This window comes from Schistocerca piceifrons, chromosome 9 (assembly GCF_021461385.2).
Source record: "Schistocerca piceifrons isolate TAMUIC-IGC-003096 chromosome 9, iqSchPice1.1, whole genome shotgun sequence".
NCBI lineage: Eukaryota > Metazoa > Arthropoda > Insecta > Orthoptera > Acrididae > Schistocerca > Schistocerca piceifrons.
Window position 1 is genome coordinate 77,039,282 of NC_060146.1, and position 25,099 is coordinate 77,064,380.

At 37.3% G+C, this 25,099-nt stretch overlaps 1 protein-coding gene across 5 annotated transcripts in view; it reads right to left on the minus strand.

Moving 5' to 3' along the window:
• Positions 1-25,099, minus strand: part of LOC124717390 (fasciclin-2) — a 921,178-nt gene that overhangs the window by 60,347 nt on the left and 835,732 nt on the right. For all 5 annotated transcript variants that reach the window (XM_047244244.1, XM_047244243.1, XM_047244242.1 and 2 more), the window contains one exon: positions 11,481-11,498. In XM_047244244.1, coding sequence (XP_047100200.1) covers positions 11,481-11,498 — 18 coding nt within the window. The remainder of the gene's footprint in view (positions 1-11,480; positions 11,499-25,099) is intronic.

A 25,099-nucleotide genomic window follows, 5' to 3' on the forward strand; every position in this document is an offset into this window, starting at 1 on the left:
GCCCCTCGTATTCTTATCGATTTATGGACAGCCCTGCAGGATTCATGGTGTCAGTTCCCTCCAGCACTACTTCAGACATTAGTCGAGTCCACACCACGTCGTGCTGCGGCACTTCTGTGTGCTTGCGGGCGCCCTACACTATATTAGGCTGCTGTACCAGTGTCTTTGGCTGCTGTACCAGTGTCTTTGGCTCTTCAGCGTATGCTGTTTGTTGTTCAGCAGTGGAACGTCTGCTGAACACAAAACCTAATCTCTGAGCCCAATAAACATGATAATCATATTTACACCACGAATTTCATGTTGTAACGACCCACATAAATAGAGAAAAAAAGACAGAAATGAAGAATGAAAATAAGAACACAGAATGTGCAACAGGGGAAGAAAAGGAAGTTAAATTTTTCCAAAACTTAAATAAGACATAATTATCTTATGGACACATCTAAAGAAATCTTAGTCCATTATTACACAAACACAAAAAGTAACAGATTGCACATTCCAGAGCATAATCAATCACCAAAATGCTTCCATCCTTCTTTTGCATACAAAAAGCCTTATACATACACTTCAAATCATTAAAAAGTGATAAAAGCTTGACAAATTCAAATGCAGCATGCAAAATATCTACAAGCACACAGAACATTTTGATATCTCAGAGAATGTAGAGAGGAAATTAGCTAGATTCCACAGTCCACTAATTCTACATAGGCTCAAAGGCCCTAGACAATAATTACCTAGGCTGGCAGGAACTTCTGATGCCTCCGCTGCACATAAGTAAATACCTCTAAAACGGACCACCTAGGAGGAACTTCCCATCAAATGGGAGACTCCAACATAAGAGTCGGTGCAGCTTCAGATGGCTACAGCTACAATAAACACATCACAATATTTTCCTTTCTGTATGTGTCTTTCATTTTTGTACAAGATTTGTTGTGTGTTGGTGGCACCTTTTAGATGACCCTTGTATTTAATTTGGATAATTTTTTTTTTTTTTTTTTTTTGTTATTGAGAATTAAAATTCAGTCTTAACTGGCCATTCAGCATGACCAGTGTGAATTTAGGGTGGAACAGTTTTTCTTAATAACTGCACTTTTGTCACTATGCTATTATAGAATGCTTACTAAACACAACAGCAGTGAGATGAAATATTTTGCAGAGGCTTTAGTTTTTTCTGTTTCACTCTCCAAAAATGTACTGAGCAGCTAAAACGGAAGTTGTTTATTCAGCAAATTTCAAACTGGTTGCCCAAAAACGGCTTACAAGTACTGAGAAATACTGGAGGTCATTTATTGTAACTGGGACACATTAATTGTTTCAAAAACAAAACAAAATGCCATTGTAAAGTTTCATATACTCTGTATTTTTAAAATCATTTATGTACAATTATTTCATTATTTTTAGAACAGTCTTTTCTGTTGAATATGTTGACTATTCCAAACAAATATCCAGCTTTGATACACTTAATATAATACACTTTATTAACCGCTATTATAATATCTCATTTATTAAATCTGTACGTGTGTATATAGCAACTTTTCTGAGTTATTTATACCTCTATCAAGTGTGGAACACTGCCCGTATTGCACGGGCCTTAACAGGATGATCCAGTTGGCACATTTAAGAGAGCACACTCAACACGTGTGCAACACTTCACAATATACAACAATACGAGAGCACAGCGACTAGGGCTCCTCCAAATTTCTGTCAGTTTGCAAAGGATTCTGTGCACCAACTTTTACAATTATAATATTTAGTCAAATAATGAGGGAAATTTCGCTGAGAATTAACATGGGAAGAAACGAAAACTTTGAACAAAAATCTGGAGAAGCCCAGTGCAACTACATTTCTCAAGTATCACAAATTTTACATTTCTGTTGACAAATACTTAAAATGATTATTGTCTTCTACTACATGGGACCATTCTTTAAATTTTTTTCTCCATTCAATAACGGGTTTGCATAACACAGAGAGAAAGAAAATGAAAGCGAGGGAACTGAATGAAGACTGGAGTCCACCCAAAAATGTGAGGGTGCCCAAACCCCTAGAGTCAGAGCACAGCAAAACACATGCCGAGGACTTTAGTTATTTGTAACAGCAAATTAAATTTTATGCGGGCCCTGAGCCACAGTGTTAAAAGAGCTGCGTATATTGGGACCAAGATAGGAAGGAAAAATTCTTCTCAGAATGTGAAAATATGTACAAACTGAAACAAAACCTGGTGGGAAAAATAGGTATTAATGCCAACTAATTGTAAGAACACTGCTTGGTAAGAGACAGTCGACTATACAAGATAAATTCCTAAAACAATGTTACAGATATGGCAGGATGCTGTGAAAGTTAATTTTGGAGGGACTTGAGTAACATTCACTTTCTCTGATCACAATTATCATCAACTGAAGTAAATCTGTTACCTGTGTATCTAGTAAAGGACCTAGCAAACAAATAAATGGCTAGTTACTATTAAGACACTCTCTCTTTTCTGCTACCTACTGCAACCAAAACGTGCATATAAAACATTGGGTTATTACATTTCTCGACATGCAGACATTGGTGACATGCTACAGTCATATGAATGCTGTTCGTGCCGTGGATTACTACTTTTACATTTACTGATGAAGCTGTCCGTGAGGCTAAGAAATCAGTGCCAGGCACTTAAATGTCAGAAAAGTGGACTTTACTGTCTGCATTTACAGTAAAAGAACATATACCCTCACAAGAGACTTGTTAGGGATGTTCAAACAAAGAAGAAATGTGCATCATGTACTGTATTAGGCAACAGAGTTGCTTTATACCTATTAAATTACCAACATTAAAATGGACATCCATGAAAAAATTCCTTCCCACATAGCTTGCTTTAATACTGAAGCACAATGTTACTGCAAAAAGCAGTATTTACCTTTCGAATTATCTCTATGGCTCTGTTCAAAATTTGTTCATTCAAAACACATACAAAGAGAAGAAAAGCAGATATTATGATTGATATAAACCCACAGATTAATTTATTACTTCTTTAGTGTCATCCCTTCATTCTTCACTACGGAGCAATTCCGTAATACAATGTACTTTTTGGTGCAATGACTATCTACCTCACTCTTCCCACTGCTCAATATCCAATTTGTTTGTATAATAGACTGACAAGGGAACAAAGTGAATACTGCTGCTGATGAAGCATACAGCATCAATGACAGAATAAATTTCTTTTATTTCTGTCCATGATCACAAAATTGTTAAGTCCTTAAACTACTGGTTTCGGGTGGCAAGAACCCTCTTCAGATCTGCAACAAAATATGGGAAAAAATACAAAATCAACTGCAGCCCCATATAGATCATACTTTAAATATGTGCAATAATGCTAAGCTGAGTTTCTGTTTACTTTTTGACAACACCGCTGTGGCTTCACTATATTAGGACATCTTACAAAACAGGTATGCCTTGTCACATTTTAGGCACATTTTTTCAGAAGTATGACAGTATACTTGCCATTATGGCCTATTTTATTGTTTTGAGATGTAGATAGTGTATTAGTTGTATTTATGTTTTCGCCCATATTTTGCTGTAGATCTGGTCATCGCTGACTGAAATTGGCAGTCTAAGGACCTAACAATTTTGTGGTTGTAGACGGAAATAAAAGAAATTTATTCTACACTTTCTGGACCACTGCACTAATCACAACCAAGCCGTAGCTTGTGAAACATCAATAATGAAACTGACATGCCCAACCATTGTGTAAAAAATTGTTCCTTTGAAACTGTTCGGTGCATTTAGTCACTGGTGAAGTAAGCAGAGATGTGTTTTAACATTAAAAAAAAATTAATATGATACTCTTTTTAAACAAAAAAAAATATTTTAAAAGGATATAGCAAATGGCCAATTACTATTTGGTTGAGCAAATTCTGTAATCACAGTGGAGATTATAAGAGTCAGATTGTCATTGAGAATATTGAAAAAAGGAAAACTGCAGATATTAATTAATTTCAGAATTTTATGTAAAGTTATACACTAAGAGATGAACAAATCAGTTTTATTTTCCTATGGGACATAGAAAGGTAATATTACTTGTTCATCTTCACGATCATGTAGGCAATTCACGACACTGTGATGCAAGGAACAAATACCACAAATATTGCAGAATGCTTCAAAAACTGGAAAGAATGGCAGTATTAACATGTCTCAAGCAACTGAATAAATACAAAGTGCTTCACATTTAACTTGTCCTTTACTATAATGATGCTTTTACTCTGACATTCCCTGCAATTTATCACATTACATACATCACATACCCCTGAACATTAGTAATGTTTAACATGACATTAAAATTCCTCACAATGTAACTGCAGAAGCTAGTTAATAACAGCTTCCTGATTTTTATTAAAATGAACCTGCTCAATTACCATCTCGAATTATCAAATAAATGAGAAGGTAACAGTTTCAAAACTATTTTTTTCTTTTTCAGTGGACATAAAATCCAAACTATTTGCAGTTCACACTGTAAGTGTGAATATCATAGCCTCCAAATGTTTCAAACACTCAACAGTGACTCAACTTTGTTTAGAAGACCTTTACATATATTATCTGTTGGTTGCTACTGATAAGATATTTCTTCAGTATAAGAGTCACGATTTGTTTACTTTATTATTTTTGCTCAAATGTACATTATGCAACAGCTATTTAAGTGTTTATGATTCTACTTGTTCGCCCACTTATGAGCTACATATATTTCTAGAAACCTCTAGATCGAGTCCTTGATGTCAGAAAACACTGCCCAGATTTTAATTATTTGAGAACATTCTTTTATACTCTACAATTTTACCATCAAAAGAGAGGAAATACAAATTTACACATTTCAAATGCACGCTTCGCCAAGTTCTCGACTATTTTTCGTTCATCTAAATAGGGTTTCAGAGCCTTCCTTTACATTTTGGCGTATAATATCTTGGGTCACATAGACATAAGTTTAACCATCCTTTAGCCAAACATTATATATCACTAAATAAATTTTCTTGAGCTAGCACTTCTCACTAATGCAAAGTGTCTTTTTAGCCCAGTTACTCAGAGAGCTGATCGACATATGAAAAATGCAGAATACTGCAACATAAAGAAGGAATAAAAACTGTATACCCATTATTGGTTCCTATTATAAAATTCTCAATCAACATTAAGGAAACAAATGTGAAAACGCATTATGATCTTCTGATTACAATGCAGGAGTCAATTAGCATTTGAAACATTTGGAGACTGTGGTATGATAAACTATGAAATTGTCAACCACAAGCGTACATATTCTACAATTGCACTGACAAACTGTTTTTGGCCACAATTTAAGTGCAAATGTAGGTTCAGCAAGAACTGGAGCAAAATTCGACAGCATGTCGGCGTTCACAGAGAAAATTATTTACAAATGACACAAAGTGCAAGCCATTTCGACAGACTTCTACTGTCAGCACACTTCACAAAGCGGGCTACGGAGAGAAATGCAGAGATCAGCTATTGGATAGTCATCACAGAAACAGTTATAAGGCAGCTATCACTCTTAAAAGTATCTGTACAGTACCAAAAAAGTTAGTTGAGACAGCTTCTGGAGGTGACCTACGATGAGAGGACAGACGGGCTCTACAAGCTGTTCCTCAGAAGAACACCGAGCAGTGCACTTCCACCGTAAAACGTCTCTTTACGAGACTCATCACACAAAGGGTACACAGAATGCGAGAACATGAAAGTCACAGCACATATCTAACCTTTGTAAAAGTACTAGATAACATATAGAGATCAAGAAGTGAAGGAAAAATTTTCACTACACAGCACCATAACTCCTGCACATAACATTCATGTTATTGAAAGACACTGTAAGATCCAAGTGAGAAAATTTTTGTTATGTTAGCAGTATGAGTAACATGCATGTGCATGTTCTCTCTCTCTCTCCCTCCCTCCCCCTCTCTCTCTTTCTCTCCACACACACACACACACACACACACACACACACACACACACACACACACAGAGAGAGAGAGAGAGAGAGACAGAGAGAGAGAGAGAGAGAGAGAGAGAGAGTGCATATTCTGTTTGAGTGCCATTACTGCACATCAAAACACACAGTATGGAATAAAGGTTTTACACAAAATGCTTGTCATACATTAGGGTACACTGCCAAAAGAAGCCCACAAACACAAATCACCCATGCAGCAAAAGTAGCCTTATTTCACCCTGTGGTGGGGAGCCTCTGTCCCACAGCGAATGGGTCAGCATATCTCAAACTAGTTGCTGTAGCAGGCTAAATGTTACAATATTCAAATCCAGCACAGGTCCAAATTGCTACTTACTACGACTACAGATGAGATGGGAAGTAACTATGATGCAAAACATATTAGGAAATATGCAAACCAAAATCCAGTAATGTCTACTCACCAGTGCCCAACAAGCAACCAGAAGATACAGTATTCCTAACGGTTTTGGTGATTCTGTAAACTTTTGTAATCATCTGCTTCTGTTTTACATACATCTCTTAAAAGGTTAGCTGCTATAACTGTTTTTAAATGGGAACGAAGAAATTTTGCACCAACAAAAACGGATTCATCCGTACAGAATGATGAGTTTGCTAGCTTAGTCTTCTAATACCAAAAAGAAACTACATAAGACACACAAATTAATAATTTTTAAGAAAATAAGCAAAAAAATACAAGTAAATTATTGACTTTTAGAGAAGTAATATTATCATAGACACATTATACAATTATTGCTGGATGTACATTCCATCTGAATTTTCACATAGAACATATAATCACAAATCACTTTTTATTTGTTTATGTTTTTATCCATTTTGATTTCACAGACATTTTCTTGCTTTTACCTTAAATGAAAATGAGAACAGAAGTACTTACACTGGTAAATCTACATATGGATAAACAAAATCAAAAGAGCAATAACAGAGCAATTGAATTATGACAAAAATATAAATTACTAAATGCAACAGAGAATATTGATTAAAAATTATTTATGAATAAACAGATATTAATAAATGCAAACCAGAGGAGTGACATTCTTAATATTTACAACTAGTGCTTCATAAATATATCATACTTTTTGCAGATTCAAAAAATAATCTTCTATATGGAAGAACATAGTTTCCATTCCAAACACAACTTTGCAACATGGACAATAACTTTAGTATGGAATGATGCCTTCAGCTTCTCTAAAGCAATTTTCATAACTCCCTTCACATCACAAACAATGCCATCTGACTAGAACGATGGATCTTTTTCTGGACTCAAATGTGATTTCACGAGATTCTGAAGAACGTGTCAGAGGCCGTGACACATTAGTACACTACCAGCTAATTCAGATATGCAACATGAGACACCGTAACAATAAAAATAAGACAACAGTGTGTGTTATATCAGTATCGTCACTGTGACTCCTGCACACTGTAGCAAAATTGCAATCCTCTGTATTTACAACTGGACACTACTCACACGGTCACGCTGGAACCTGACAAACAGCATTTGTGGTGGAAGACTCACATGACAGAGAACTCGCCTCCTATACGATTGCTCTCTGCACCCCATGAATAAGCTACAGCTCCCATTCTGAGCCAATACAGCTTTTGTGACAAACATTGTGAAATGGCAGTGCTAGCATTAATTTCAAATTGTATTTTTAAAAGTGTCACTTGCATCATATGTATATCACTTTCTTCCTGATAATGATAATAATAATTTCTACATCCCAGTTACCATACCAACCTAGTTTACATTTATATATACATATAAATACTGTACAACTGTTGCAGTATCCTAACTCAGCTATGGGGAAAAATGATAATGACATTGATATCTTACATGTGCAAATGGAAATGTTAAAATCAAGAGAAACCAGTAACAACTAACACCAGTGCAGAAGCCCACAGGGTCCAAGTGACTCATTTTCTTCCTTGTACATCTAGTTCATGTTTCATACTTCATTGTGCAGGGTGCCTTACAGATGGTGAACTGCATTAATGCTTCATAAATTGTTGAATACGTTGAAATGAGGTGTTTTACAAATGATATGACACAAAGAAGAAAGTATTTGCCATACAGTTAATACCTGCAACTTCAGAACAGGTGGGCACATTTGTGTGTGTGTCATTTGTGTGTGTGTGTGTGTGTGTGTGTGTGTGTGTGTCTGTGTGTGTGTGTGAATGTTTGTACTTCTACTAAAGAAAGAGCAAGAGATCGTAAGCTAGCATAAACACACTTTTCTGTTGCCTATTTCTAAGCACCACACACTAATCAGCTGTTGGTGAGTGATTGCCTCTCCTTCATTTTATGTTGTCCTTATTTAGCAAGGTACTGAGGTAAGCTTGGTCTTTTTTATTTTTAAAAAAGAAAATAATGTACTTTTCTAACTACATTTTCAAAAAGCTTAGAAGACTGCAAGATTGCCATAACACACTAACACGAAAATAAAAAAGATAGAGACAGCCAAGAAATATGGTACCTATGAGAGTGACACAGACCTGAGAGAGCACACAAATAAAATGACTTTAGCCACACTTTGCTGTCAAACTCTGACTTAACATTTAATGCATTTCCAGGACATTCTGTCAAAAAAGTTTGTGACAACCGCCGTCAAGCGACATACAACTGTATCTCTGTCAAGAAGATATTTAATGTCATTATAAAAGGAAATTTCTCCCATTAACAAAGCCGAGTTTACCTCAATATATTGATAGTAAAAAATTGCTAATATTAACCATATGGCACAATTCCTGCCTCTTCCCGTACTATCATTTGCCAAAACCACAGTTTCAATATTTTGAAATACCAAAGAAACATCACAGGTGTACATATTACACGGTAAACCTGGTGTCCATTTAATCTCAAATAATCTTCATTATTCTGTATATGACAACATGTCTTGTGAGAATTAAAATGAATCTGCAAATTGTGTTAAGACAGTTGCTCCTTCTAATTGATACTCTACAATATGAAAGCGCTCAATAGCATACAGCTTTGCATAAGCAAGAAAGTAAGAAATTATTAAACATGTAATCAGTGAAGCTACAAAGCCACCTTCTGAGACATACCAGAATCTAAATCTCAATAGAGAAAATAGCAATACTGGTAATTTTCAATCTCATTAAATGTATTATTAAAGAATCAGTAGGTGAGAGAAACATGTAAATAAGCTGACATGTTCTAATTTGACTGTGGCTCTCTTGTCTTGGATACAAAAAAGAAGATTTATCATTACCTGGTAGTACATGTGCAAGAATGAGAATAGTTGATGAATACAAGTCAAACACACAGTACTGTTAAAACTACAAGGAGATAAAAAAAAAAAATACAGCTATGTGATACTCCAGTGCCGCTGAAGCATTGCAGAATGTGATGACACACACACATGTACATGAAACTGAAAAATTTCTTTTCAAGAAAATTACCTGGATAAGTGAGACCAGGAGGAAGCATGGAAGCAAACACTAGGTGAAAGAAAAGGAGAATTTATGGGGAAGCATGGTGAACGTGCACTTAACTATAAGGTATTTGTTATGTCATGCATGTGCAGATTCTAAAAAAGAGCAGATGACAACTACGGAGGTCACAGCTTGGGAAACTATGGTATCTTCTGGTCAAGTGAGAACAAGCAGTGTTTGCCACATAATATGCAAATTCAAAGTGTGCCTGAACAGCATTTCCTTTTCAAAATGTTGACATTACAGGACACAGGCCTACAGTCTTCTGATACATCTGTCACACACGTATTATCACTCCCACACAAGGCTACTAATTCCCAAGGCAGAATGCTCAGGAATCAGGATGCACAGGGACTCCTGTGAGCTTCTGACTGGCCCAACACAAATCTCAAGTGTCTTCTCTCGGCACTGGTTCTGCCAGCTCCCATCCCACAACAGGCACACATCTTTTGAGTCATATGGTGAGATGTGGCAGCAGATCACATTTTTTCCTCACCCCCTTCACAATAACTGCACACCACTGAGACAATCAGACTGTGATTAAATATGCCTCCGTGAACTGACAATTTTTCTTATTTATATATTGACTTTCTCTAAATACTGGATTGGTCTGTTGTATGAGAAACACACTTTTGCCAATGGACTGGAACATGGAATCCTACCTTAATATTTCCTGAATATGTGACCTTCATGCCACTATTAGAGAGTAAGATGTGGTGCTGCTTTGGAGAAAGAAATATTCCTACAAAACTGGGATATATTTTCACAGAGCACTGCATCAATCTTTCAAAACTTTGGCAGGTAATACATCCTTATTTTTTGACTCTATAACCGTACCTCAATCATCATTCATTTCATTACAGCCCATTAATATGATCTCTGGAAGAACAAGACATTTTGTGGACAAGTATGACATTGTTTTGGAACGGAATAGATATAATTTCCTACAATTTTACTTGTTATTGGAGATTCCTAAAAACAGACCTATTAAAAATGAGAATCTCATACGATGCTTTACTATAGTGCCCTAAGGTAATTAGCTAGCACATCTTACATACATAGAGGCATGTGCTTCATAGAAGTCTTTCATGATGTGTGTGTACTGAACTGGTTCCTTCAGTTTACTATATCGGCGTCTCAGCTCAGTAAACAGTCCCTGTTTATTGTCGACATACACTGCCACTGAGATTCACGTAAAGTAAACTGAAGCGGGAGGACACACTCAAATTCTCACTGGTGCTCAGTTCCCAAGGGAAATAACGGACATATTTTTAAAAGTTCATGCCACCAGCAATGTAATCTAATAAGTAAAATCAAGAAAAATATCGCAAATATATAATATAACACATAAATTATGTGCATAATAAATTCCCAATCACTAGCAGATTACAAGAGTAATACTCAAGTAATCCAATACTGGGAAATACTGCAAGTAATAGAAATAAAACTAACTAGCTTCAACACAAGTTCTCTAAAATTAACAATAAAAACTTCAACGCAACCAAATCTGTCGTGAAAATACTCAAATCAGACAGTTTTAGTAAATGGTCTACTTTTCTAGCCCACTGGCCTTTGAGCAGATCTATAATAGAGGGGGAGGGGAAATAAGAAATGAAAAGACGGAATTAGTTAGAAAGCACACACTCAGTGCCCAGAGATTTCTGTACTGCAAGTATAGTAGTCCAAAACTGAATAGTAAGACTATCAGAACAAAAATGTTCGCCCATCAAGCACTTTCCTAAGAATCGCAGAAAACCTGACACACACAGAAATGATCCCAGCGACAAATTTTAATTGACCCGACTATCCCGCAACGAGATCTCCACTGATCCCCATTTCGGAGGACGACGAGGAGAAAGTAAACAAGAGGACGTCGATAATTCCCCCCTCCCACCCCCCACCTATCGAGTTCTAAGATCTTAGCATAGCCGGATACGAGTTAGGGAAATCGTTAACAGGGACAGGAGTACAGGTGGCAGGAGGTGGAGATGGGGGCGGGCAGGGGCCGCAGACGACTGTCCGGCCTGAGTACCTGGCATCTGGCTCGGATCTGCAACAGAAAAGTTCAGGGAGTGGCATGAGCAAACAGGAGATACTTATTGCTAAGTATGCACATCCTATTCAATTCATATCATCTGGGAACACAGGTCAACATTATTTTTATTACAAAGAATGTTAACAGTGTGCTTTGCCAAGTCGTGGGAGCTGAATTTAATAGTGATATCACTCTTTTGCTACCAGGCTCAGTTTTCTTATGAGATGCAAGCCTCTATCTGTCGAAATCCTCGAAAACACTTGGTTATTCTCCTGCGACGCAACTTAAATATTTTTCAGATTTAATTGCTAAAGAACAATCAAAATATATACTGGGAATTACACAAAATGGCCCTCAGGTTAAATTTCTACCTCAAGAAATGACAGCGAGTTCATTACGGAGACTCTTGGCTACAATTTCAGTGTAAATAAGTGGTACTTGTTCAGAGATCCAGCAAAGTTAGTCCAAAAATAGTAATTCTCACAGTGGGAACAAATCTGGATCTGTTCTGATTCCTCGTGCAGCTAATCAGAAGGAAAAATGAGAACCTTAAAACTGCTACAAACTTGTAAATGCAAGTAGCATGTGTGTGGAGATGTCAAGATACCACAATTTTTCTCAGCTCAGTTTACAAAGCACTGCCACTTTCAATGCAAGTGAAACAGCAGACAGAAAAAAAGACTATTAATTTAAGAAAATGAGCTGCTCTTGTTGATCCCAAAAATGTGTGTCTCAACACAAACTTTGTGAAAGCCACAGACAAAACTACAAATGGACCAGTAAAGCAAAATGAAGGGAGGAGTATTTGCGAGACTGCAAATTAAGGAATTAATGAGTCACGAACATTTTGATGATTTGCAGATTGGTGTTAAAATTGGCAAGGCTATCTTTCATGTGTCTGGAACAACTTTTTAGGAAACCACAGGGCAGAGAACTATTATAAATATTGTACAAGAACTAAAGAGATCATACCACACTACACGATGTAACTTGTCACTTTAAACTACATTTCTCGAATGATCACAGGGATGTCTTCCCAGATAACTTTGGTGACATTAGTGATAAACACGGGGAACAGTTTCACCATGACATGTCCCAAATTGAGAATCTTCATCAAGGCAAATGGGGTACCGCAATGTTGTCGGATTACTGGCTTTCCAAGTATCATAAGAAATATGGAGGGAAATATTATTGTGTGATTCTTTACTTTTCTTTATTCTTATTTTATTAATTTCCTTGACTCGTTTATGTACTGATAGATTATTTTGTTGTTTGCATTTGGAAGTCTTGTTGTTTGCCAGAGACATATAATACATATGCTGCAGTAGTAATTTACAAAAACATCATTATATGAAAATTGAGGTTGATACACAAATTCTGAAATTAGACCTGGATTGAGGACTGATCTGAAGTGGTTGGTGGAAGAAAGTGGTAACCCACAAGAGCATATTTTGAGTTGCTGTATATTACATGTTTGATTGAATTCAAACAGAAGACCATAGTACACAGTATGGCAAAAAATTATATAGTAATTGTTCTCTTTCTAGTAGTAAATATTGGAAAAGTTGTTGCTAGCATGCGGTGCACTCAACAATACAACAGATAGTGTGACCAAACCAATCTTTATTACATTGAGAGTTAGCACTGTCTTCTGCTGACCCCTTCAATTATCTTGCAGAAACACATATTGTTCTCATAAATGAAAAAAAGTTTTGTGACTGTTGACCAGTGTACTTAAAATTGCTCCAAAAGGAAAAGTAAATTGTGAAGATCATAGAATGACATCACGGCTCTCCAGTGTTTGCCTTCAGGAGATGAAATTCTAAGCACTGTTGGAAAACACATATACTTAGCCTTCTAAAGTGTAAGTCTGTTGCTCAGGGAGGAAGGAGCAACTGGGTGGGAAGTAAAGGCATCCCAACCAGACTGCAGGTTGAGTTGGGCCACATGCTGTACAGACAGAGGGACACAGAGATCACAGCAGGTGGGTGCATCTCAACCTGTGCTCTTTACTTTCCAATCAATTGCTGTTTCCTCTCAGAGAAATGAACTAATAATTCCAAAATCTAGGATAGTTTTATTGTACAGCATCATTCATAAGTACATCCAGGGTTTCATAAGACAACTTTACAAAAACTGTGAGAGATACAGCAACATTGACACATACCAATGGCTGGAGCATCTCTCCAAGTTTTTGACTCGCATTTCAAGTGTGCAGTATGGGCACCATTTGCTTCAATATGATACTCAAGCTCCTACCACGTCACAGTCAATATCGGCTAGTGCATTAATTGATCCTTAGTTGCAACTCTTGCAAATTAAATGGTAGTGGAAGCAGGAACACATTATCTTTGACATAACTCCGTAAGAAAAAACAACATGGAGTTATTGACAATATCACATATTTATTTATTTATTTATTGTCGGTCTAGTATTTGGTGCTGACAATTGTCAGCAGCGTTTTCTTTACGGCAGAAAAAATATTTTTCAAAATACATTTATCCTCTGCCATTCAGTGTTTTGTATTATTTAATGTGACTGCTATTTTTTCATATAATTTAACTTGCTTTATATATTGCTTTCTTATCACAACCAAAAGACATTTGCCAGCAACACTCATATAATTATTTAATTGTACGACAGTTTAAATCTGCATATAAATTTAGAGATTATGTGCTTGTCAATGGCAATGTGCTAGCATCCAAATATATTTGTTGAGTTGTTTATTTCATAGACTATATTAAGGAAAGTCGCTACTCACCATATAGTGCAGATGCTTGGTCGCAGATATGCACAACAAAAAGACTTTCACAATTAAAGCTTTTGGCCACTGGCCTTCATCAACAATAGAAACACACACGCGCGCGCACACGCACACACGCACACACACACACACACACACACACACACACAAGACTGCAGTCTCAGGCAACTGAAACCACCCTGCAAGCAGCAGCACCAGTGCATGATGGGAGTGGCGACTGGTTGGGAATAAGGAGGGGCTGGGGCGGGGAGAGGGAGGGATAGTACGGTGGGGGTGGCAAACAGTGAAGTGCTGTGCATTAGACAGAGGGCAGGGGAGAGATCGGGATGGGTGGGGTTTCGGTAGCAGTGGAAGAGGAGGAGACAGGCTGTAGTGGTGCAATGATGGCTGTGTAGTGCTGGAATGGGAACAGGGAAGCGGCTGGATGAGTCAGAACACTGACTAACAAAGGTTGAGGCGAGGAGGGTTGCAGCAACATATGACGTATTGCAGGGAAAGTTCCCACCTGCACAGTTCAGACAAGCTGGTGCTGGTGGGAAGGATCCATATGGCACAGTCTATAAAGCAAACACTGAAATGTAGGATATCATGTTTCGCAGCATGTCCTGCAACAGGGTGGTCCACTTGTTTTGGCAACAGTTTTTCCATCCTGGATTTTCCATTGCCTGACATATCATTTCATTTCTATCACCAGCGTTAGTGAAATTTCTAAATGGAGGAATGATTTCAGCACCAAAGGTTTATGAGAACATTTGTGAAATTTTCAATGAATTCTTTGTTTTTCGGTCAACCCGTTAATTCAAAATAACATCAAGACTTTTTGTCAGATATGTGAAAATTTCTATTTCTTCCAAAATATTTAGCAAGCTACCTTTTTCAGTGGTGTGTAGGATTGACAAGCATTGTAATATGTTACAGGCTGCGTGTTTTTGTTCTTTCAGGTGTAAGCTAAATGAAGATGCCAGTGATATTAAGTTGTTTCCTGAATATTGTTTTAAAAGTTCTTCCTGTCCCTCCTACGTACATTTTGTGACAGCTATCATATTTCAACTTGTAAACACCTGAACAGGTAAACTTACAGGATTGTTCTACGCAATGATACATTTGTACTGGTTTGCCTGTGTTCTGAAATTTGTTTTCAGCTTTGTTTTTTGAAAAGCAAGTTTGACTTTATCTGAAATTTTTCTCTGATATAGTACGACAGTGAACCGGCCTTTTTGGTTATCAGGTGCAATGCTGAACCTGGATCACATTTACTTATTACATTTTCACAATGTGACTCATAGGAAGGGCAACATTTGCTCTTTCCTCCATAGCTTCAACACTTATTCCAAATCTCCTTCACCTGATACTTCTCAACTTTTTGAGCCATCTTCCTAGACGTCAGTCTCCACCTCTCAGATGGCTCCATAAATACGTCTGCCCATATTGAGCGCACAAACCACCAACAATAACTCTACTTTGACAGCTGTTATAGGCTCCATGTCACAAAATTTCTTCCTTACAGCCTCACAACACAACGTCGCGTCAACAGTGGAAAACAGCAGTTGTCAAAATATAGTGATAACCTTACCAGAGTCTTTACTGACAAAATATCCTACCCAGCTCATTCATAAACAAATCTCCCACACCATCTGATCCTCTGGTACAAGCAAACCTATTAACCGGCCACAAATCATCACTCTGCTGATGACTCAATATCACCCTGCCCTCAAAAAGCTAAACCACATCCTCCATAACTTCAACTACTTCTAGTCGTGTCCTGAGATGAGGATCTCCTATCCAAAATCCAACCCACATCCCCCAAAGTAGTGTTCCACTGCCCACTCAACCTGCAAAATATTCTCGTCCATCCCTAGTCCAATCATACTCCCAACCCTGCATCCCACAGTTCATTCCCTTGTGGTTGGCCCAAGTTCATGACCTGTCTTCATTTCTTACATAATAAATGGCAGGTCCATGTGTGAAAGCAGCAATGTTCTACATTATTATATTGCAATTACTGTACAGCATTCTGTATGGGCACGACAGACAGTCTACTCACATGAATGGCCACTGCTAAACTGTGGCAAACCACAAACTTCACCAACCAATATGCTGTGCACCACAGCACGTATGACTTCAACGGCTGCTTCACTACACCGGTCATTTAGATACTCCCTTCCAGCACAAATTTCTCTGAACTATGGGAACTGTCTCTCCTTTACAAAACAGACGGAGCTGTGCATCCTGTTGTGACATTAGGAAGATGCGAGGCTGAGTCGGGTGCATGTATTGATAGCTGACGAAGTTGATTAGGCAAGCCAGGCAGGGCCCAGCAGCTGATTAGTCTCATGCTGACATCAGTAGATGACACTGCTCTTTCCAGCACAGTGATTGGCAGATGCCCGAAGTATGAGAATTTTAGACCACAAGCCAAACAAAACATAGATGCCCGAAGTATGAGAATTTTAGACCACAAGCCAAACAAAACATAGATACCGGCTCTGGCCTTGTAGTTGGAAAAACCTGACCAATAGCGTGAAACTTGGAAGGCTAATTGCCATGGCTGACTTCATTGGCCAGAACAGGTGTAAAATAAGACAAAATATGAGGTATGACCAAAAAATAGAGTGAATGAAATTTTTATCAGCAACTACTGTTGCTAGAACCATGTAATGTAATTTATCTGACAGCCTGATCTGCTAAGACAGGCAGTGTCAAGATGGAACAAGTTCTGACTTGTCAGTCAGCATCCAGAGACATTAGAGTGAGGTCGTGTTTTCCGTGTCTGTCGTGCATCGTGGATTTCAAACAATGCTTTAACAATGATTTTATCTTTGAACTATTTCATTTGGTCCCTGTTTGCACAGAAAAACAGTAATATCAGAAAATTGAGTCCACCTTGATGCAAAAAACTTTGTTATTCGTTTATTTGTTCGGGAGAATAAAGAAATAAACTAATAACAAGGCGTTTTGCATCAAGGCGGACTCAATTTTCTGTTACTGATGCATTTACATTAAGTTCTGTTTCAAGTCGCAAAAAGTGCCAAAGAAACTCATAAAATGTTGAAATTGATGTATGTCCATAATACTGTAACTCTGAAGACCATTTACAAGTGACATCAGCGATAAAACCAGAAATGAGTCAGTACGAGAAGAGCAACGTACGGGACATCCATTAACCCCAAAACCAGAAGAGAACGAGCAAAAGGTGACAAAAATTGTTTGTTCAAACAGGTGAATAACTATTTGAAAGTCTAGCAAAGAACTTAGCATTTTGTATGAGTCTGTGCAAAGCATTTTAACTTATAATCTGCAAATGAGACTAGTGAGTGCAAAATTTGATCCACGACTTTTGAGTAATGAACAGAAGGAAAATTGTGTGTCACTTTCACAGAGTTAAAGGAGCATCTTTATTCAGGCCTGGACTCCATGTCCAAAATTGTAACCGGAGATGAAACTTGAGTGTGTGGGTAGGGCAAAAATTCAGAGTTCCCACTGGAAGACCAGTTAATCAATTACAAACATCAAATTTTACCAGGGCATTCTGCAATTTTTGTAAAACGATGTACAAAGAAAGAGACCAGAAAAGTGTGACAATGTCTTCCTTCTTCATCATGACAATGCCCTGTGCAGCACTACACTTTTGATTCAACAATTTTTGGATGGTTAAATTGTTCCTATCTGTCCACATCTGCCTTACTCAGCAGACATAGCACCATGCGACTTCTGACTCTTTCAAAAAAACAAAAAAATTTCTCAAAGGAAAATGTTTTGACACCATTTCTGATATTGAGAGGCCCACAACAGACCACCTGAACACCCTTCCACAAAAAGCCTTCCAGAAACGATTCCAGTCATGTATTCAACATTGGGATAAGTGCATTACTAGCCAAGGGTATTACTTTGAAGCAGATGAAATCAAATTCCATGTAAGCTTCTTACTTTGTTTCTAGTAAAATTAACTTTATTTTTCTGATCACACTTCGTATATTAAAAACTAAACCCACCTAGTAACAGAGAAGCCAGTAACATGGTTACAAAGACAAAATTAAGGCAAGTGCATAGTGAAGATGAGTCCCCAATATGAAGTGTAATTTTTATGTTATTTAATGTTAAATATTTTTTCTACATAACAATCTTCAAAAATTAATATTTCGATAATGCCTTAAGCGAATCTTACAAACGTGGTGTCTATGGAAAGGTTACTGTGAGTACTACTGAACTGTCATTGTAATTTCATTTTTTTTTTTTTAATATCACCTATTTTGAATTGCAGGATGGGGCGTACATCCCACATGTAAAAATCTGAATTTTCTCATAAATACAAGGCATATTTTTTAAGTAAATAACACTTTGAAATAAAAATAAAACTAGTAGATTTTTATCAGTTTCATTTTTACATGAAAGCCTGTACCTTAATCTACTTTTTTACGTAATTCCCAAAAATGTCAGTGAGTATCGTAACTGAAATGCCTCCTCTGATTGAGAATCCTGCACTCTGTGAAATAAACGTTGTAATTTGTTTTCTTACTGCTACAGGTGTGAATTTTGGCTGAAATTTGTTGTCACATCAGTGAAGTGTGTAGAGAAAACATTATGAGAGGTAGAGTGGTACGGAAATGGATGAGAGCTTGTTGAAGATGCCCATACGAATGCGCATGATGAGGAAAGAAGTGGTCGACCTTCAGACATTACTGATGATTTGATGCTGAAAGTGATGAGAAAGTGAGAGAGAAGATTGTCTAATCAGGTGGCAGATTTCTATAAGGATGATATTCAAAAGCTGGTTCTATGATGTGATAGGTGCCTTAATATTGCTGAGAATTATGTAGAGAAGTAGATTAAAGTACAGGCTTTCATGTAAAAATAAAACTGCTAAGAAAAGTCTACTTGTTTTATTTTTAATTTTAGTACTTACTTAAAAAACGTGCCTTGTTAAGATATGAAAAACAAGCTATAGGAGGCGCAGAATTACCAAGTATATATAATTAGGGCTGTCTGAGTGTAATTAGTTTTAACTGTTTATTTTTTATGACAACGTAACAACACAAAAAAGCCTTTACATGGACAAAATCATTATCTGTGATCAAACAATATAAGTCACAAAAACACTGCAAACAGCATTAGAAAGCTGAGGAAATGTATGTGCAAATTTGTGTATAATATATGTATCTAACATTAAATTCGTGAAAATCAGAACGAAGCTCACTGTCCCGAGTAGCATGTAAAAAGTGCAGCCAGTTCGTTTTACATGCAGAAATTTGCACAGAATGCCCCCAGGCAGTTGAGTGCGGTAGCTGCAGCCCTCTGCTCACACACATTGTCGATTTCTTGGTGTTCCCAAAGAATGATTCCTGCACATGTTCCACCTTCTCTGCTGACAGTGCCGACTGGCCCGTCTTCTTAAGACAACATAAGCAGCCAGTTCCCCATAACGTGTGGTGCCACCACAGGATTCTTTTGTCTGTTGGAGATTTTACCTGATATTTGGTACAAAAGCATCAAAGAACTGTCACAACTGGCTCATATCTAGTGAATTCAAGGATGCAAAATGCACCATGCTTTCCCCCCACCTATGCCTCGGTGTGTATTACAAATTGAAATTTGGAGAGATTCTCTACCTACCACTCTGTGTCACTTTCCTGAACATCTTGTAGGTGTTGAGTAGTCATACTGTGAAATACCAGTGGAACTTATGAATAACTTTATACTTTATTTAAATGATTTCAATCCTACCTGCGACTATCTGTATCTTCACCATTAATACCAGCATGTCACAAATTTAAATTTATGAGTATTGCCAAACAGCATCCCACTCATCTTACATGTTATGCTACTTGCTAATACACACCATTTTAAATTTCTGACATGCAGGAATAAACACAACCTCCATCTCTGTCTCCCTAATCTTTGCAACAAGACTCGAAAGATAGGAAAATGTCATGTGTATCTTGACATGTGCCTGTCAGTAGTTCTGGTATTTCACCTCCTGAAGGAAGCACAGGCCACTAATTCTGTCCTATAGTTTCATAACAAATATAACCTAACTGAGACAAGAGTATCAGTACAGAGCATTTATTTCCTATAGCAAGCTTCTGATTATCCGTGTGTAGATTAATCAGTTTGTGTATTACCTAGGTCTTGGTTAGGTAATTTTAAAAATAAATAAATAAATGAGTGAAGCGTTAAGTATCATGTTGTTATAAGAACAAACTTTTTGTTTAAAATACACTATTATGCCGTGACTCGTGTTTTACTGCTGGAAGATGCTGCAGGCCCAAAATACCACCGTCGGACATAGCAGAAATATTTTTCAATTGTTTCCTTTCTCATCTTACAATCTTATGATGATACTATCATGTAACATCTGCAGTCAATTTACTATCTACCTGTTTGCCTATCCCTTCCCCTAGGAGCTAAACATCGATAATTTCCAACTCATTTAAAGCCAATACTACAAGAAAAAATTTTGGTTTTCTTCTGGGATGATTTCCTTCTCAGTGTTTGCTCTGTTTTGATAATCCAACTGGCAGAAGGCATTTTCAGTCATACTTTTCTTACCACCAACAGATCTCTTAACAGCTTCTAAAACAGACTGTTGACGGAGTTAACCTTTATAACATCTCTTGTTGTTACTGAAGTTACGGACAGTTTGCAAGCGCTACAAAGGTGACAGATAAATGCAAACATACTATTGAAGTGATAAAGAAGAAATAAGAAGTTATATGTAAGCTAGAAAATGGTAAACCTGCGATAAAACGTTCGCACATATGGGACAGGCATTCGAGGAGGGAGAGACTTAAGGAAAAATAAAGAAACTTTGTTAAGTTTTGGAAGCAAAGCTGGCAGCCAAGCCAGACCATCACTGCACAAGTGTATACTGAACTAAACTGGAGAAAAAAGAAATTTAAAGGCTGATAGGAAACATCTTAAAGCATAAATGAATTATGAATCTGGTAATGAAGTGGGCAGAAGACTGGGGGAGTAAGAATTGTCGAGGGAGACCAAGGCTTGACTACAGTAAACAGGTTACAAGGATGTAGGTCACAGTAGTTACGCAGAAACAAAGGGGCTTGCAAAGGATAGACTGGTGTGGAGAGCTGCATCAAACCTGTCTTCTGATTGAAAACCACAACAACGATTCCCCCACCCTGACCCCTTCCTTCCACTCATCATAAAAACTTTGTGTGATTCTGAAACCTACTGGCAGGCTTATAATGATACAGTACACTGGATATAAGGATGCAGCACAGATGGGAAATTTTATGTGTGACATTGTAATTTGTAGTTCTGCATACATATGAGGTCCAAAGCAACTATATAGATCTGAAGCTGATCAAATACTGGTCGGAATTAGTAATCGTCAACATAAATATGCAACTTTCAAAATGGGGTGCCCAACAGCAGTTAAATGTTTACTGAAACTTGTTACAAAAAACCAGTGAGCAAGTGAAAAACCTTTGGGAAAGGAGTTACTGTCTCTACTGCCCAACTGGGTTGTAATTTTATTTTCTTCTGAGAATCCATCTGAGGGGCCAGTGAGACTTAATGATCACGTGTCCCTCAGATAACACCATCAGTAAGCGAGACAATTTCTGTGCTGTAACGTAACCTCAATTCTCACTGGTTTACAAATTTATTCTGTATCTGTGTTGTGAATGTAGAAACTGGCATTACTTGTACAACTGTAGCAACTGTTTTACTACATTTAACATTTTTAACTGTATGATAGACATTCAAGATCACAGGAAGATTGCCGCCAAAAAAATGATTTGTGATAATGTAAATAAAAAATATTTTAACAATATAAACAATGGATAGCAGTGGGGATAACTATTCACAGTTACAGTTAAGTCCTTCAGCAGCAGACTGGTACATAAGCTGTATACAGATGAAAAATTTGTTTTGCAATACATACCGGGTACGCTTGTCATGAGTACGGAGATGGTAAAGTGACATAATTAAAAATATGTGAAGCAAAAATATATATTAACAAATGACAAGTATGAGCCATTTAACAATCTATTTAGGTATGTTGCTGCAACAACAGACATCGGCAATACTCTGTTCAAAATTACTTGAACAAAAAACCTGCTGTAGCTCTGAATACAAACAAAAATACTGTTGTGAAGAAGGAAATCTTTGAAAATAAATAGGAAGCTATAAAAACATCAAAATTGTGAAAAACACTTTATCAATAAGAGGACTATCAAAATAAATTCATTTGTTGATGATGTGATACCTCACATCCATGTTTATCGAGGATAAAGAAACATCCTTTATACAACAAATTCCTGTTCACGTCTAACGAAGCAGTCTTTTTCACACCAGATAAACATTGCTACTTATTGTTCTGCACAACCTGGGCCCTCACTATGAACATTTCTCTGGTTATAATGTGTTGACAGGAAGAGTAGACAAAAATACACAGCTGATCATAAAGCACGGTAACAGATCATAAACCCAGTATCCTACTCCTCGAACAAAACCTGACAAGTGACCACTTTGCGATGGACGTACCATCGAACAGAACATTATGTGACGCATTTAACTCTTAAGTGTCTTGTGTTTGTAATCTCCATCAGAGTTAAAGCTTGGAGCACATGAAAATACGATTTATTGTTAAGATTCCACACTCATATTTGCACCTAACTCCAACAAGAAACAGTTTCTTGTTTGTCAACATTTTCCTAGCATCATCAGGAAATGCATTATCATAAAATTTCCATAAATTATCTTTAAAATTTGTTGATGTGGATACTAAAATAAACACAGAGTGCAAGACTTGAAGAACACACTGATACCAGTTTCATCTATGTACATAAAAAAATCTGTGAGTTTGTGTGAGTCGAACGAAATGGAAGATTATGTGTGCATCCACTGAGAGATGTGGAAATTCTGTTCCAACCATGAGGTGCACATACCAAAGTAATTTTGAACAGAGTATAGGATAAGAAAGGAAAATGACGAAGTGCTCCCCAAAGTAATGCTGACTGGTGTGCACTCCACATCACATCAGAGGGTGCTAATCAGGTAGCTCACTGTGTGTGGGTTGAACACAAGGAGACTCTCCACGCAAGTCCAGATAATGGCAACCACAGTGTAAGATCGAAAGAAATGCCTCCCACACGTGAGAGTATTAAAATCCTAATGATAAACTGCCGAAGCACTTGTAACAAAGTCCCAGAGTTTGAAGCACTCATGAAAAGCAGTGAAGCTCACATAATACTAGGTGCAGAAAGCTGGTTGAAACCGGAAATTGATAGCAGTGAGATTTTTGGAGAAAATTTAAATGTATATCAAAAGAATAGGCAAATAGGAAATGGAAGTAGTGTATTTGTCACAGTAGACAAAAAACTCAAATCCACCAAGATAGACATTGAAGCTGCATGTGAGATTGTTTGGTCACGACTTAGTATCAGAGGTGGACATAAAATGATAACTGGATCCTTCCATCACCCACCAGACTCATCTTCTGATGTAACCAGAAACCTCAAGAAAAAATCTCAGTTTACTTGTATGTAAGTTCCCCAATCACATGTAATTATCAGTGGAGACTTTAATCACCCTACAATTAATTGGGAAAATTACAAATTTGTTAGTGGTGGGTGTGACAAAGACTTTACTAAATGCCTTCTCTGAAAACTACCTAGAACAGATAGTTAGGAACCCCACTCATGAAGGAAATATATTGGACCTAATGGCAACAAATAGATGCGACATCTTTGAAGATGTCCACATCCAAACCGGTATCAGTGATTACGATACAGTTGGGAAATAATGATTACCAAAGTACAAAGGCCAACTAAAACAAACAGAAAGATATATATGTTCAGTAACCTAGATAAACAATCAGTAGTGTCATATCTCTATGAAGAAACTGAAACTTTCAGCACAGGTCAGGGGCATGTATAGTAACTCTGGCTCAAGTTTAAAAGAATAGATGATCACGCACTGGATAGATATGTACATAGTAGAACAGTTCATAATGGGAGGGAACCTGCATGGTATACAGTCACTGTAAACAAACTTCTAAAGAAACAGAGATTACTGCATAATAGGTGTAAAACCAAGCATACGGGTATAGATAGAGAGATGCTGAATGAAACGCATTTGGCTGTCAAGAGAGTAATGTGTGATGCCTTCAATGAATACCGTAGCAGAATATTGTCAAATGACATTTCACAAAATCCAAAGAAATTCTCGTTGTATATAAATACTGTTAGTGGCACCAAAGTTAGCATCCAGTGCCTAGCAAATGAGACAGGAACTGAAAATGAGAGTAACAAAACGAAAGCTGAAATGCTTAACTCTGTTTTCAAATATTCCTTTAAAAATGAAAATCTAGAAGAACTGCCCAATTTAAACCTTGTACCACTGAAAAGATGAATGAAGTAAATACTAGTGTCAGTGATGCTGAGAAACAGCTGAAATCATTAAAACTGAACAAAGCTCCAAGCCCCGATGGAATCCCTGTCAGATTCTATATTGAATTTGTGGCTGAGATAGCTCCTCTTCTCACTACAATTTGTCAGGATTCCTCAAATGAAAAACTGTGCACAGTTCTTGGGAAAAGGCACAGGGCACTCCCATCTACAAGAAGGGTAGTAGAAATTATTCACAAAACCACTGTCCAATGTCCTTGACATCAGTTTGTCGTAGAATCTTAGAACATATTCTGAGCTCAAACATGATGAGGTATTTTGAACATTGTAACCTTCTCAATGGCAACCAGCACGGTTTTCGAAAACATCAATCATATGAAACCCCACCGCACTTTTCTCACATGACATGCCAAAAGCTTTGGATCAAAGTAACCAGGTAGATGCAATGTTTCTCAATTTCCGAAAAGCATTTGACTCAGTAC